The 15,090-nt window shown below is 38.5% G+C and overlaps 1 protein-coding gene across 1 annotated transcript in view; it reads right to left on the bottom strand.

Moving 5' to 3' along the window:
- The window catches only part of IKZF3 (IKAROS family zinc finger 3), an 82,726-nt gene that overhangs the window by 61,421 nt on the left and 6,215 nt on the right, over positions 1-15,090 (bottom strand). The window contains exon 2 of the mRNA XM_030839873.3: positions 25-78. Coding sequence (XP_030695733.1) covers positions 25-78 — 54 coding nt within the window. The remainder of the gene's footprint in view (positions 1-24; positions 79-15,090) is intronic.

Here is a 15,090-nt window from a genome sequence, read left to right as displayed (position 1 = left end):
CAGAGTGGAAAGACCTGATGTTACCTGTGGGCACAGACTGCTCTTGAGTGCTTTTCAGTTCCACATTTGGTTTTATATCTGAAAAGAAAAGGATTACAAATATTAGCTACTTAGAGTAAATTTTTTCAAATTTGAGCACTCTAAATTTAATAAGGGTACTATTTTGGAAGACTTAATTGCTGATTTCCTCTTCAGAGCAGGACTAATTCTTTCTCTATATGCTCCCTAAAATATGCCTCAAGGAGAATAAAAGGAATCCATGCAGCAATTATACTTTAAAGAGATTAAGTGGAACAAATTAGTACTTTGTATTTACCCACATACTTACCATTTCTGGTGCTTTTCATTTTTTCATAAAGACCTGAGTTCCTTTCTGGTATTGTCTCTCTTCAGTCTAAAGAGCTTCCTTTAGCATTTCTAGTAGGGCAGCTGTATGAATGACAACTTTTCTTAGTTTTCATTTATTTGGAAATATCTCTATTTTGCCTTCAACTTTAAAGGTTGTTTTTACTTGACATAGAATTATGGGTTGACAGTTTTCTTCTGGCACTTTAAAGATGGCATTCCACTATCTTCTATCCTCTGTTGTTTCTGATGAGAAGTCAGTGATATTTTGTATTGTCGTCTTCCTATATATATGTATTCTTTTTCTCTGAATGCTTTCAAGATTTTCTCCTGACTTTTGGTTTTTAGCAGTTTGACTATGATATGTCTAGGTGTGGTTTTATCCACATTTATCCCACTTGGGTCCACTGAACTTTTTATGTGTAAAATTATGTTTTTCACTAAACCTGAGAAATTTTCAGCCATTATTTCTTCAAATACTTTTTCTCCTCCATTCTCTTGCCCCTTTTCTTCTAGGACTTCATTTACATGTATGTTAGACTTTTTCATATTTTCCCACAGTTCCCTGAGGTTCTATTCTTTCCCTCCCCCAAATTCTTTCCTCTGTTGCTCAGATTGAATATTTTTATTGATAAATCTTCGAGTTCACTTACTCTTTCTTATCTCATCTTAATGTGCTGTCAAGCCTATCCAGTGAGTTTTCTATTTCAGATATTGTAATTTTTAGTTCTAGAATTTCCATTTTGTTCTTTTTTCTAGTCTCTCTGCTAGATTTCCTTTTTGTTAATTCATTACAAGCATATTTTCCTTTGCATCTTTTTTTTTTTTTTTTGTGGTACGCAGGCCTCTCCCCACTGTGGCCTCTCCCATTGCGGAGCACAGGCTCCAGATGCGCAGGCTCAGCGGCCATGGCTCATGGGCCTAGCCGCTCCGCGGCATGTGGGATCCTCCCAGACAGGAGCACGACCCCGCGTCCCCTGCATCGGCAGGCGGACTCTCAACCACTGCGCCACCAGGGAAGCCCTCCTTTGCATCTTTGAGTATAATTATTATACTTGTTTAAGATCCTTGTCCAATACCTGTCACTTTGGGCTCAGTCATCTTTGGTTTCCTTTTCTCTTGAGTATGGGTCACATTTTCTTGTTTCTTCATATAACCTAATAATTTTGGATTGTACCCTGGACATTATAAAGATATTACAGAATTTCTGGAGTCTGTTATGTTCTTTTGAAGCATATAGGATCTTTTCTTTGTTTATTTTACTTTTTAAAGCATGTAGTTAAACTCAAATTCTGTTTCATTTGTGGTGGGCAGCAGCTAGCATAACCAATTGTCCCAGTATACTTGGGATTGAGGATTTTCCCAGACCCCAGAACTTTCACAGCCTCAGGGAACCTGGGACAAGTTGGTCGCTCTTGCAGAAGTGTAAATCTCTATTCAGTTACTTTCACCTCTGATGGATTGCTCAGGGTATGACCCATACATATATAGTTCAAGGATTAGCTAAAGATTTGGTCCAGCCAGAGAATTTATACACAAAAAGCCCTCTCTGCCCTCTCCATTCTAGAATTTCCCCCTTTGCCTCCCAACTGTTGTGATTGCTATCGTTTTTTAAGCTAGTAAAACTGTGGATTATCTACTCAAGTTTTGGTCACCCTGATGCTAAAACTGGGGCCTGCCCTTGGGCAAAAAAGCCATAAAAACAAGTTGGTAACAGGTAACAGATTTTTTTCATATTTTGTCCAGAACCTATAATTGTTATCTGTTGGAAGTTTGGTTCAATAGGAGGTACTCTTCTATTACTAGAAATTGAAACTCTTGGGACTTCCCTGGTGGCACAGTGGTTTAGAATCCACCTTCCAATTCAAGGGATATGGGTTCAATCCCTGGTCAGGGAACTAAGATCCCACATGCCACGGGGCAACTGAGCCCATGCACTGCAACTACTGACCCTAGTGCAGCCAAAAGAAAGAAAGAAAGAAAGAAGTTGAAACTCTCCTTTGTTCTTTTTTTTTTTTTTTTAAATATTTATTTATTTATTTGGCTGCACCAGGTCTTTAGTTGCGGCATGCAGGACCTTCATTGCCACGTGCAGGTTCTTTGTTGCAGGGTGCAGGATCTTTAGCTGTGATATGCGGAATCTTTGGTTGCGGCATGCGGGCTTTTAATTGCGGCATGCAGGATTTAGTTCCCTGACCAGGGATCGAACCTGGGCTCCCTGCATTGGGAGCCCGGAGTCTTAACCTCTGGACCATCAGGGAAGTCCCTGCTCTTTATTTTAATGGTGATCATATACCCAAAACTGCTCCGGATAGCACTGATTTCAAATATTCTATACTATATTTCAGACATATTCCAATTATTGTTTTGAAAAATGTAGTCACTGTACTTACATTCTATCCTAATTTTAAAAGTTTAACACACCACCCATTAAATGTTAGCAGCAAAGCATAAAGGCAGGGAAAATACAAATATTTTTAAAGTAAGCAAAGGGGCAGCCTGCTATGTGGGGTCAAAACCCAAGATGGGTGAAAGAAACATCTATACAAGGAATGGGGACAGGCTAGGCAGGCTGCTGGAGACCAACCAGCATGAAGAGTGTGCCTGTGTGTGGTGGGCATTCAGAATGAAATGAGGAGGGATTCTATATGAAGGGCAGACAGCATGGGAAGTCAGAGCCTGAGATAGATAAGAAGGGCGGGAGAATTACGTGGCCTGGAGTGTTACAGTCTGAGGGGCATGAAGAGGATATCCAAGTAAGTGATGGCCTAGCATGAAGAGTCAGAGCCTGAGCATAGTGAAGGGGACATCTATGCCTGGGGGTGCTCCGGTTTCAGAGAGTAAACAGGGTGAGCAAGGTACCTGCACAGGGACAGTGGGGGCTGGCACCAAGGAGCCCAAATGGAGTGAGGAGAGTTTGTGTGCATGGATGAGGTCCAGTGCAAAGTGTCCAAACTTGAGTGGGGTGAAGAGGGCATCCACATATTAGGCGCAGCCTTGCACTGGGATGTCAGATACCAACAGCTGAAAAGAGTGTCCACATAGATCAGTGGCTGTAGGACAGAATGTCAAAACCCAAATGAGGCAAGGAAAGCATCTTCAGTGAAGAGGAGATGGCAGTGGCGATGGATGACTGGTTAAATAAAGGAGGATTGATCAAATAAGGAAAATATAATAACAGATAATGAGACCCAGGTTTTCTCTGTCAGAGAAGGGAGTTACAAATATGGAAACCTGTGGTCCTATATTGGAAATGCAAGTATTGGCAGGAACACATGGCTTCTACTGTATATCAATTGATACAAAATATAGATGTAAATGTGTGTATATGTATGGCATACATACACGTAGTCTCTAGCCCTGTCCACTGAGAGCACCTGGGAGCAGTGACACCACAACAGCTTCTAGCATATAGATATTAACTTCTAAATATCATTCTCAACTTAAAGGAACCAGATTCCTTGGAAAAATGGCTGACTCCAAGCCTGGGGCAGGGAAAGTACAGGTGAGACTGGAACATTTTGTCGTGCCAGAAAGCAAGGAAGTGCTCACAGAATGAAGAGGATATGTTAAAAGGATATAGAAATCATTCTGAAGGGGTTTCCACTCGCCAAATCTGAGACAAGGGAGCATCAAAATTATTATGATAGTACTAGATTATAACTCATTGAAAAAAAACAGAAATTCATGAGTCCATATTGACATTAATAAGAAAGTTAATAAGTTGAAAGCCTAGTAACAAATGGAATATTTATATAGATTCAAAGTGCTTCTCCTCAAAATACTTATTATTACAAACATGAAAAGAGAAACTATATAGTGGAGAGCCCTGTAGACACCACTGTAACTGAGCAAAGTGATCATCATCAGTAGTGGGACAAATGAAAATTATGTGCCCACTGATAATGAAAAGAACACAGCATCATACTTCCCTGGTAGTGCAGTGGTTAAGAATCTGCCTGCCAATGCAGGGGACACGGGTTCAAGCCCTGGTCCGGGAAGATCTCACATGCTGCAGAGCAACTAAGCCCCTGCACCACAACTACTGAGCCTGCGCTCTACAGCCCGCGAGCCACAACTACTGAGCCCGCACGCCTAGAGCCCGTGCTCCTCAACAAGAAAAGCCACCGCAATGAGAAGCCCGCGCACCACAACGAAGAGTTGCCCCTGCTCGCCGCAACGAAGCCCGCGTGCAGCAATGAAGCCGCAACACAGCCTAAAATAAATAAATAAATTTATATATAAAAAAACCCCACAGCATCACTTCTGTGATATTCCTGTCAAATATGCACAACATGAATCTAAACGTGAGAAAACAAACTAACTGAGGGTAATTTACAAAATAACTGGCTTGTAATCCTCAAAAGTGTCAAGATCGTGACAGACTAAGAAACTATTCCAGACTGAAGGAGAGTGAAGAGACGTGGCAACTAAATGCAATGTATGATTCTGAGCTGAATCCTCCTGAAGTAAAAGACGTTATAGAAGTAACTGAAGAAATCTGAATGGGGTCTGAGGATTAAATGGTAGTCATGGGGACTTCCCTGGTAGTCCAACGGCTAAGACTCCGTGCTCCCAATGCAAGGGGTCCAGGTTCAGTCCCTGGTCAGGGAACTAGATCCCACATGCCGCAGCTAAGATTTCACATGCCACAACTAAAAGATCCCGCACCCAGCAACGAAGATCCCCCATTCCACAACTAAGATCCGGCACAGCCAAATAAATAAATAAATATATTTTTAAAATATTAGTCATAGATCAATGTTAATTTCCTGATTTTGATGGTTGTTTTGTGGTTATGTGGGAGAAGGTAGAAGACACACTAAAGTATTCAAGGGTAACAGAGCTTCATGTCAGCAACTTACTCTCAAAATTTCCGGAAAAAAATAGTTTTTTGTACAGTGTTGCAACTTTTCTGTAAGTTTGATAGTGGGTTTTTTTAAGTTTTTTTTTTTTTTAAAGCTAACTGTGAAACTTTTAACTGCACACTAAAGGGATTCTGAACAGAAAAAAAAAAAAAGAAAGAAAACTAGCTCAAAAGTTTCACATGAACAACCTTCATGTGAAAACACCTTTTAGTTACTACAGAGCAAGATGGCTTTTGATTTGGTGACCTAAAGGAAAAAGGTCCTGGTCCCCTGAACCTTTTAAACTCTGACAGTGACATTTAAATATCTCTCAATATTTTTTCAAGCAGCCTTTGTGTGCTGTAAATAACACCAGAAGGAACTGAGTACAGTTTCCAAGAGAAAAAGATTTGACTATCTGAGTATTCAGAACTTGAAGGAGACATTAAAGCCATCTATAATCAGGCTACATGGATGTTCTTCTTAGGTGCTAAAAAATACTTAAAAGACAAGGACAAAATAGACTGAAGTGCATTTCCCCCCTTGAACTCAAAGGTCTTTATAAACATATGAAGTCCAGTAGTGAACAGATGGTAAAGGAATTCCCATCTGAAGACCAGAAACCTGTTAAACATTTCTAAGTGCAGCAAAAGTTTTACAGTTTTTAATGGATCATTTTGTAATTCCTTCATACTTCAGTCCAAAAAAGACTTCAAAAAGTTTCCATGATGGGGTCTACTGGGGTCTTTTTTAATGTGTTCGCAGTCGACATAGTTTTAAACTATTTTCCAAAAAGAATGCTCTAGAAAGCTAAGAAGGAAAGGTCCCTATATTGCTTTTGATAGAAATATAGTTCCCTTTACTGATATTTATACATATCTGATGCAAATGATGGGAGAATTCCAAAGTGGGTTAATTTTGTTGAAATACAATTCTTGTCAATTTTCTACATCTCTCCTTTTACATGAATTGGTAAAGCATGCTCCTGCCTCAGGACCTTTGGTTTTACTCTTCCCTCTGACCAAAATGTTCTTCCCTTAGATAGCCACGTGGCCCACTTCCTTTCTTCATTCAGGTGTGTGCTCAAAAGTCACCTTATTGAACAAGCTTTACCTAACTACCCTATAATAAAATGTCATCCTCCATTGGCACTTTCTTTTCTCTTTATTTTTCTTCATAAAATTTCATTTTCGGACTTCCCTGATGGCGCAGTCATTGGGAATCCACCTGCCAGTGCAGGGGACACGGGTTCAAGGCCTGGTCAAGGAAGATCCCACATGCCGCGGAGCAACTAAGCCCGTGCACCACAGCTACTGAGCCTGCGCTCTGGAGCCTGTGACCCAAAACTACTGAGCCCACATGCCACAACTACTGAAGCCCGCATGCCTAGAGCCCGTGCTCCGCAACAGGAGAAGCCACCACAATGAGAAGCCCGTGCACTTCAATGAGGAGTAGCCCCCACTCACTGCACCTAGAGAAAGCCCCTGCGCAGCAACGAAGACCAAAGGCAACCAAAAATAAAAATGAACAAACAAATAAATTTATTTTTAAAAAATTTCATTTTCACCACCTGACATACATTTGTTCATTTTTAAAATCTGTCTCCCCCCACCAGAATGTAAACTCCATGAAAACATGGATGTTGACTGTAATTTTTATCGCTATTTTGCTGTATCTTCAGCTCTCAAAATAGTGCCCAGTTGTGATAGCCACTCAATAAGTTTGTTGAATTAACACATGAATTTTTATATCTCTATCCTTGCTACTTATAAACACTCTAGGTCAATGTTCTGCAAACTATAGCTTATCACCTGCTTTTGTATGGCCTGTGAACTAAGAATGATTTTTACATTTTTTAATGGTTGAAAAAAATCAGAAGAATACTGTTTCATGTGACTTGAAAATTAGATGGAATTCAAATTTCAGTGTTAATAAAGTTTTATTGGAACACAGCTAAATCCGTTCATTTACCCGTTGTCTATGACTGCTTTTGTATTCCAACAGCAGAGTTGAGTACTTGTAACGGAGACTATATGACTTGCAAAGCCTAAAACATTCACTATCTGGTACTTTACAGAAAAAGTTTACCAAGACCTGCTCTAAATCTATTAATACTAGCACAAATACTGAACTGTCCAATATAATAGCCTCTAGCTACATGTGCCAATTTGAGTTTAAATTTAAGTTAATAAAAATTAAAAATTTAGTTTCTCAGTTACCCAACCACATTTTTTTTTTAAGATTTTTCTTTTTTAAAGGTCAAGTCTTTTACTTATTTATTTTTGGCTGTGTTGGGTCTTCATTGCTATGCACGGGCTTTCTCTAGTTGCAGCAAGCGGGGGCTACTCTTCCTTGCAGTGCATGGGCTTCTCATTGTGGTGGCTTCTCTTTTTGCAGAGCATGGGCTCTAGGCGTGCGGGCTTCAGTAGTTGTGGCACACGAGCTCAGTAGTTGTGGCTCGCATGCTCTAGGGCGCAGGCTCAGTAGTTGTGGCTCATGGGCCTGGTTGCTCTGCGGCATGTGGGATCTTCCCGTACCAGGGCTCGAACCCGGCTCCCCTGCATTGGCATGCGGATTCTTAACCACTGCGCCACTAGGGAAGTCCCCCCAACCATATTTTAAGTACTCAACAGAACACGTAGCTAGGGGCTTTCATATTGGACAGCACAGATAAAGAATATTTCCATCACTGTAGAAAGTTCTACTAAATAGCACAGCTCTAGATTTTAGAATATCTCATTGCTGCTTGGGGTACCACTCATTGCAAAGCTATTTATTTAAAACAAACATTAAAACTCTGGGTCAGGAAAAAACAAGTAGATCAAACCATGTATAAAAACTAAATATCAACCAAAATTCTAAAGATATTATACTAGGAAACAGCTTAACAATGACCATCTTCTATCAATATTTCCAAAACTCCTGCAATTGGAATTTCAGGCAAAAGCATTTTCCATTAATGCAGTAATCAAAAAGATAAAGGATCTAAACAGCACCCTTCATACGAAGCATTGTACAAATTTCACTGATTAAAAAATTAATGTGACTTTTCAGAGGGTTAAAAAAAACCCCACATGATGCCAAACATCCAGATAAAATATTTTAAAATGTACCTTTGTATGTGTACAAATATAAACTCAGCATATACATTGGTATTTTTTGATATCATTAGGTAAAATCATTTTTCTTACCTCATTTAAAAGCCAACATTACAATCAAGCGGAAAACCCTAGTTAACACTCTTTCATATCAATTGCCCCCCTGCTCTTCCCGTAACTAAATAACTAACTCCTGATATATTTTTGGTTTAATTAAATCATTAGTGTTTTCCACTGACACTTTACCTCTTAAATAACAAATCTCGTGAAAGGTATAACTAGGCTCTTACTGACACAGTTCACAAATATATTAGACTGTAAAAGTTAAAGGTTATTTCTTTTGTTGTATCCCAAGCACTCTATAAATTCAAAGCTTTACTAGCAATCTCAAATTGTTTTCTTCCAGAATTGAAAACAATCTCATCACATGCTTACTGAGAGATGACAATTACAAATTTGTTTTTATTCCTTCAGATTCTCTTTCCGTCAACAAAGATGCTATTTTAAAAAATTCACTAGTTAGAATTCTTTTTAAAAGATACCAAGATTTTTCTCTGAGATCCTAGTATTTTATGTGTTGCAAAATGAAAAGGGGTAGATTACGAACAAAATTTAAACTTGGAAATGGCAGGAGTCTGGTTAATTGAGATTTTGTCAAAATTCACATGTGAATAATATGTTATCTACCAACAAAATCAAATATTTATATTAGCAACAAAATTGGCAACCATATTTTTAATTCAAATGGTTATAAACTTGTCTTTATTTTGATACTTTAAGAAATCATCATTCAATTAAGAATACCAGCTAATACAATTCTACTCTTAATTTCAGAGATCAGATTTCCACTTGTGGGTCTGTTTTCCCAGTAGGAAGTGTAGATGCTAAAGGAGAGCAAAATGTCAATCTCAGAAAGAATCATGTACTGAGTTTGCCAGCTGTCAGCAGCACTGGTGCCTGACAGCTGCCAGAAAGCCGTCTCTGAACGTTGACATTCTCCTTTACCTTCATAACAATAAACTGATTCCTCTCTCCCCATATCTCTTTTTAAAATCTAAAATGTCCACTTTTACTTTTTAATAAAAAGCTTTGGAAACTGAGTCGCTGACTACAAAAATGTATTCATAATTGAAACATTCACATTCAGGACGACAAATGTGGCACAGAAGTGTTAGCTACTATTTCTGAAAGATCCTTCATGAGTTCCCTTTATTACTACCACATACAATCATACCTGGAATCTTACCGTCACAAGAACAGTTCTGTATAATAATTTAAAAAAATGATCCCTATAACCAATGAAATTAGAATATTAGAATTGGAGTAGTTATCTTAACTACCTTACCTCTCCTTCCCCTGCCATTTGATACTTGAATTTCCTCCAATATCTCCCTATTTGGGTTGTAAAGTCTCTGCTTAGACACTTCCAAGTGTACAGAAGTTATACCTTTCCATTTCAGAAAAACTCTAATGGTTTAAAAAGTTCCTCCTTAAATGTAGTGAAACTCAAATTTCTTAAACTGTCCATTTCAGGTCCTAGTTCAGCTTTCTGGGAACATCCAGAATAAGTTATTACACAAATGCTACCATTCAGTTCCCTAACCATGGTGACAGCTTTCTTCTGAACCCGGTTTTGTTTGCCTGTGGTCCTCCAAAAATGTGGCATCAAGCACTTAGCCCAGGAGTGCAAATGAGATTTCGTATTATCTCATAGCATCTCTGGAAGATAAACACGTGCAATGGCATTTATTATTCTCCCCATTTTACAAACAAAATTTAAGACACAAAGAATGAAAAAAAATATAAAATCATGTAAATGTCCAAAGGTACAATGTCAGTGGCACATTATGAAGAGAAGCAGGATTCCTTCCTTGAGTTTCACCTTTGTTTCAAAGAATTTAAATAATGTTTTAAGGTGCTTTCCTATACAGATTATAAATCTTAGAAGAAAGTCAGAACTAGAAGAAATTTTAGACCCAATTAATTTCAAACACCTCAAGTGACTATGTCTGAGAGGAAAGGAAGATATTAAAAAGGGGGGCTAAATAAATAAATAATTTTAAAAAGAAAAAGGGGGGCATGCCTTAAAATGAGAGTAGTCTCTCCAGCCATGAAATACTTCCTTCCCTTCCTTTTTGGATTAAGGTAAAGGTTAAGAAACATCAAGACTACTTGTCTAAGAACATCAAATCAAATACAGCCCACGTTACCATTTCAATACTTCCTACCTTACCCTTTTTTACAAAATATTCCATTTTTTCCCTAGATTAAATTCTAGTGAAGAAATTATAGACTGTGGGGCACAGGTCTAAAACAGCAAATTCAATATCTAGTGTTATTTTCCTTGAAAGGTCAGTTACTCTAAAGTTGTAGAAAAATAAGTATATTTATATTTTAGCATGGATATCACATGCCAGCAAATGAACATGTAGAGAGAAAAGGAAGAATGGGCATTTCATGTCATTGATACTTTGAAAAACTGTGCATAAGTGGTTGAATCCAACATATTCCAAGTAAGATTTTCATTTTGTAACTGTAAAATGCCTAGTTTCTGATAAAAAATAACTGATGTCAAAAACAGTTATGATGTTCTTATGATGTCAAGAATCATCAATTTGAAGTGGGTAATAGACTTAAATGTGAAACTTAAAACAATCAAATTTCTAGAGGAAAATACAAGAGAATATTTTCATGGCTTTGGATAGGCAAAGATTTCTTAAGCAGGACATAAGGTACACTTAATCCCAAAAGAAAAAAAAGTGATAAGTTAGTCTTCATTAAAATCAAGGATTCTGGGCTTCCCTGGTGGCACAGTGGTTGAGAGTCCACCTGCCGATGCAGGGGACGCGGGTTCGTGCCCCGGTCTGGGAAGATCCCACGTGTGCGGAGTGGCTGGGCCCGTGAGCCATGGCCGCTGAGCCTGCGTGTCCAGAGCCTGTGCTCCGCAACGGGAGAAGCCACAGCAGTGAGAGACCCGTGTACCGCAAAAAAAAAAAAAAAATCAAGAATTCTATTTATCAAATAGATTGAGTAAATAAATAAGCAAGTTACAGACTCAGAGAAAATATCTGCAATACACATCTGATAAAGTCTACGTTTCTAAAATTTTTAAAAAATGCCCACAAAATCAGTATGAAAAATACAAACAATCCAACTTTTTAAAAAATGTACAGAAGACTTACAGCACTTCAGGAAAGAGAATATCTAAATAGCCAATAAACATACGAAGAGGTACTCAACATCATTATTCACCAGGAAACTACAAATTAAAACAATGAAATACCACCAGAATGGCTAAAATTAAAAAGACTGACAATAGCAAGTGTTGGCAAGATGTGGAACAACTGGAACTCTCAGACAGTGCCAGTGGGGGGTAAACTGTCTCTAACCACTTTGGAAACTGTTTGGCAGTATGTATCAAAGCTAAATACACACCTACCCTATGACCCAGAAATGCTAGTCCTAGATACACATCCAAGAGAAATGAATGTATATGTCCACCAAAAGGCATGTATAAGAGTGTTCATCATATAGACAAACACTGGAAACAGTCGAATGGCCATCAACAGTACTATGTATAAACAAATTGTGGTATATTCATACTATTCAATAATAAAAGAGAATGAACTACTAATAAATGTAACAATATGGATGGATCTCAAAGGTATCTTGAGCAAAAGAAGCCGGACACCAAAAAAGTACCTACTGTATGATTTATATGGAATTCAAGAACAGGAAAACTGATCTATGACGACATTAGTGTGAATAGTGTTTTACTTGGGGAAAACGGAGGTTTTTTTGTTTTTTTTATGTGTGTGTGGTACGCAGGTTTCTCACTGCTGTGGCTTCTCCCGCTGCGGAGCACAGGCTCCGGATGCGCAGGCCCAGCGGCCATGGCCCACGGGCCCAGCTGCTCTCCGGCACGTGGGATCCTCCCAGACCGGGGCACGAACCTGCGTCCCCTGCATCGGCAGGCGGACTCCCAACCACTGCGCCACCAGGGAAGCCCAAGGGAGGTTTTATAAATGGGCACAAGGGAATCTTCTGGGGTGATGCAAAAGTTCCATAGCTTTTTAAAAAATTTATTTTATTGGAGTACAGTTGATTCACAATGCTGTGTTAGTTTCTGGTGCAAAATGTTTCATATCTTGACCTAGAAGGAGTATAGGTAAAAATATATATAGGTAAAAATTAATCAACCTATATATGTAAGAAAGGTATACTTCATCGTATTTTACTCCTTAATTTAAAAATATCTATTGAACGCAAACATTTTCAAATATCTAAAATCCCAGGGGAGTTCCTTGGTAGTCCAGTGGTTAGGACTCGGTGCTTTCACTGCTGACGCCCGGGGTTCAATCCCTGATCGGGGAACTAATATCCTGCAAGCCACACAGCACGGCCAAAAAAAAAAAATCCCAAACCTTAGAAATGCAATTATAGCAGTATCTTCCCACTTTAAAAAAAAAGTCTGAATTTCAAGGGTTTCTCATGAGTCTTCTATAGCGTCTTTATACCGTATATCTATACCAACCATCCACTGAATGGGTGCCATATAAAAATTCTGACAGGAAATTTATTTACATGTTATGTACCAAATAAATATGAAGATATTCTCAGTGATAGATAATTCTTCAATCAAATTTTCCTGATAATTGAGATTTCAAGATCTGTTTCAGAACTTCCCTGGTGGCGCAGTGGTTAAGAATTTGCCTGCCAATGCAGGAGACACGGGTTCGAGCCCTGGTCTGGAAAGATCTCACATGCCGCGGAGTAACTAAGCCCGTGTGCCACAACTACTGAGACTGTGATCTAGAGCCCGCAAGCCACAACTACTGAGCCCACGTGCCACAACTACTGAAGCCTGTGCGCCTAGAGCCCACGCTCTGCAACAAGAGAAGACACCGCAATGAGAAGCCCGTGCACCGCAACGAAGAGTAGCCCCCACTCGCCGCAACTAGAGAAAGCCCACGTGAGGCAACAAGGACCCAACACAGCCAAAAATAAATAAATAAATTTATTTATTTATTTAAAAAAAGATGTTTCAATTTTGATCTTTGATTTTTTTTCCCCACTAAACTTAGGCTACAGATAGTTTGTGCCATTCATCTTTGGAAAACAAAAACAAACAAACAAAATCTCTCGATCCACATCCACATTTCTCTCCAGCAACAGCCCCACTTATTTCTCCGCTTTACTTTCTAGCTAAACTTCTGGGGAAATGGTCTGTAACAATGTTTCTACTTCCTCTATTCCCATTCCCACTTTCAATTAGGTTTCCATCCCCACAACTACACAAAAAAAACACTTTTGTTAAGGTCACTAGCAAGTTTTATGTTGCCAAAACCAACCCCCACTTTTTGTCCTCACCTTACTTGATTTTCCAGCAACATTCAACATAGCTAACCACACACTCCTTCATGAAACACTCTCCTCTCCTGAATTTCTGTTACACCACACTCTGCTGGTTTTTCACCAGTCTTGCTATGCTGTTCCTCTCATGCTAGCCCCTCCTCCTCTATCTGACCACCTAAGTAAGATGCTTCTCAGGGCTCAAACCCGAGCCCCCTTCTTACAATACATTCTCTCTTTAGGTGATCCTAATCATTCCCATGGCACTAAACATCATCTATGGGCTGAGGATAACCAAATTTCTATCTCTAGCCAGACCTTTTATTCAGAGGAGAGGTTCACCAACCCTGCACCAACCATTATTCTCCATTTTAGCACTTTTTAATTTCCTTCATAGCACTTCAAATAATTTTAATTATTTCATTGGAGATTTATTTGTTTGGGAACCTATCTTCTTCAACTGACTGTAAATTCCATGAGGGCAAAAGCACTGCTGTCTTGTTCACCATTGTATTGCCAGTATTTTGCATACATGACACATAACAGGCATTCAATAAATATTTTTGAATGAGGAATGAATGAATAAAGATTTCTGGCTTTTGAATTATAATGTGTTATAAATGTTGTATTACAAGGTAAGTCAAAATTGAATGTTCTAAAACTTCATTGCTCAGCTATCTTTTAAAACCAGCATTTAAACAATAAAAAATATATTCTAAATACATATATAAAGATGATGCACTACTAATCCAACATGTGCTATGAGAGTGATAATAAGTTTCACTAATACTTTTCAAACTGTGGGCAATGCTTATCAGACTTCAGTGTGCACAAGAATGCCCTAGGAATCTTGTTAAAATGCAGATTCTGATTCAGCAAGTCTGGCCTGAGATTCTGCATTTGTAACATGTTCCAGATGTTGCCAATGCTGCTGGTCCATAGACCATACTTACAGATTAGCAAGGGTCTAAAGGATTCTTGTAAATAAGTTATGAATTAAACAGACCCTAACTTTGTGTCTAGTAGATACAAGGTGATTTTCGTACACATTATCTTATTCAGGCTGTGGCTGGCTCTCGTAGTATAATAAACTTAGAGTAGTTCTCAGCCTTACCAAGACCAAGTGCCCCCTCTTTTAGAAAAAATACTTTATAATACCTCTTTACTATCGTAAATTAAATATAACCTATCCAAGTTTTCTAAAAATAAAGCCCTAACTGTAACATAAAGGTGAAATAAATAATAATAAAATAATCTGTATTTTAATATGTAAATGTACCAGAACAATTATTCTAGAAGACATAATAAGAAGGTGGTCAGATATGTTTATAGAATCATCATGAATGCAAGAGACAAAAAATGCAAGATACAGGCAGCATCAATAATGGCAAAAGTCTCGGCTCCGAACTAAAGAAAGAATCAGCTTCTCTTAATTTATATAGTAGTGG

This window comes from Globicephala melas, chromosome 20 (assembly GCF_963455315.2).
Source record: "Globicephala melas chromosome 20, mGloMel1.2, whole genome shotgun sequence".
Lineage (NCBI taxonomy): Eukaryota > Metazoa > Chordata > Mammalia > Artiodactyla > Delphinidae > Globicephala > Globicephala melas.
The sequence above is the reverse complement of the archived record's forward strand: the minus strand, read 5'-3'. Positions and strand labels throughout refer to the sequence as shown.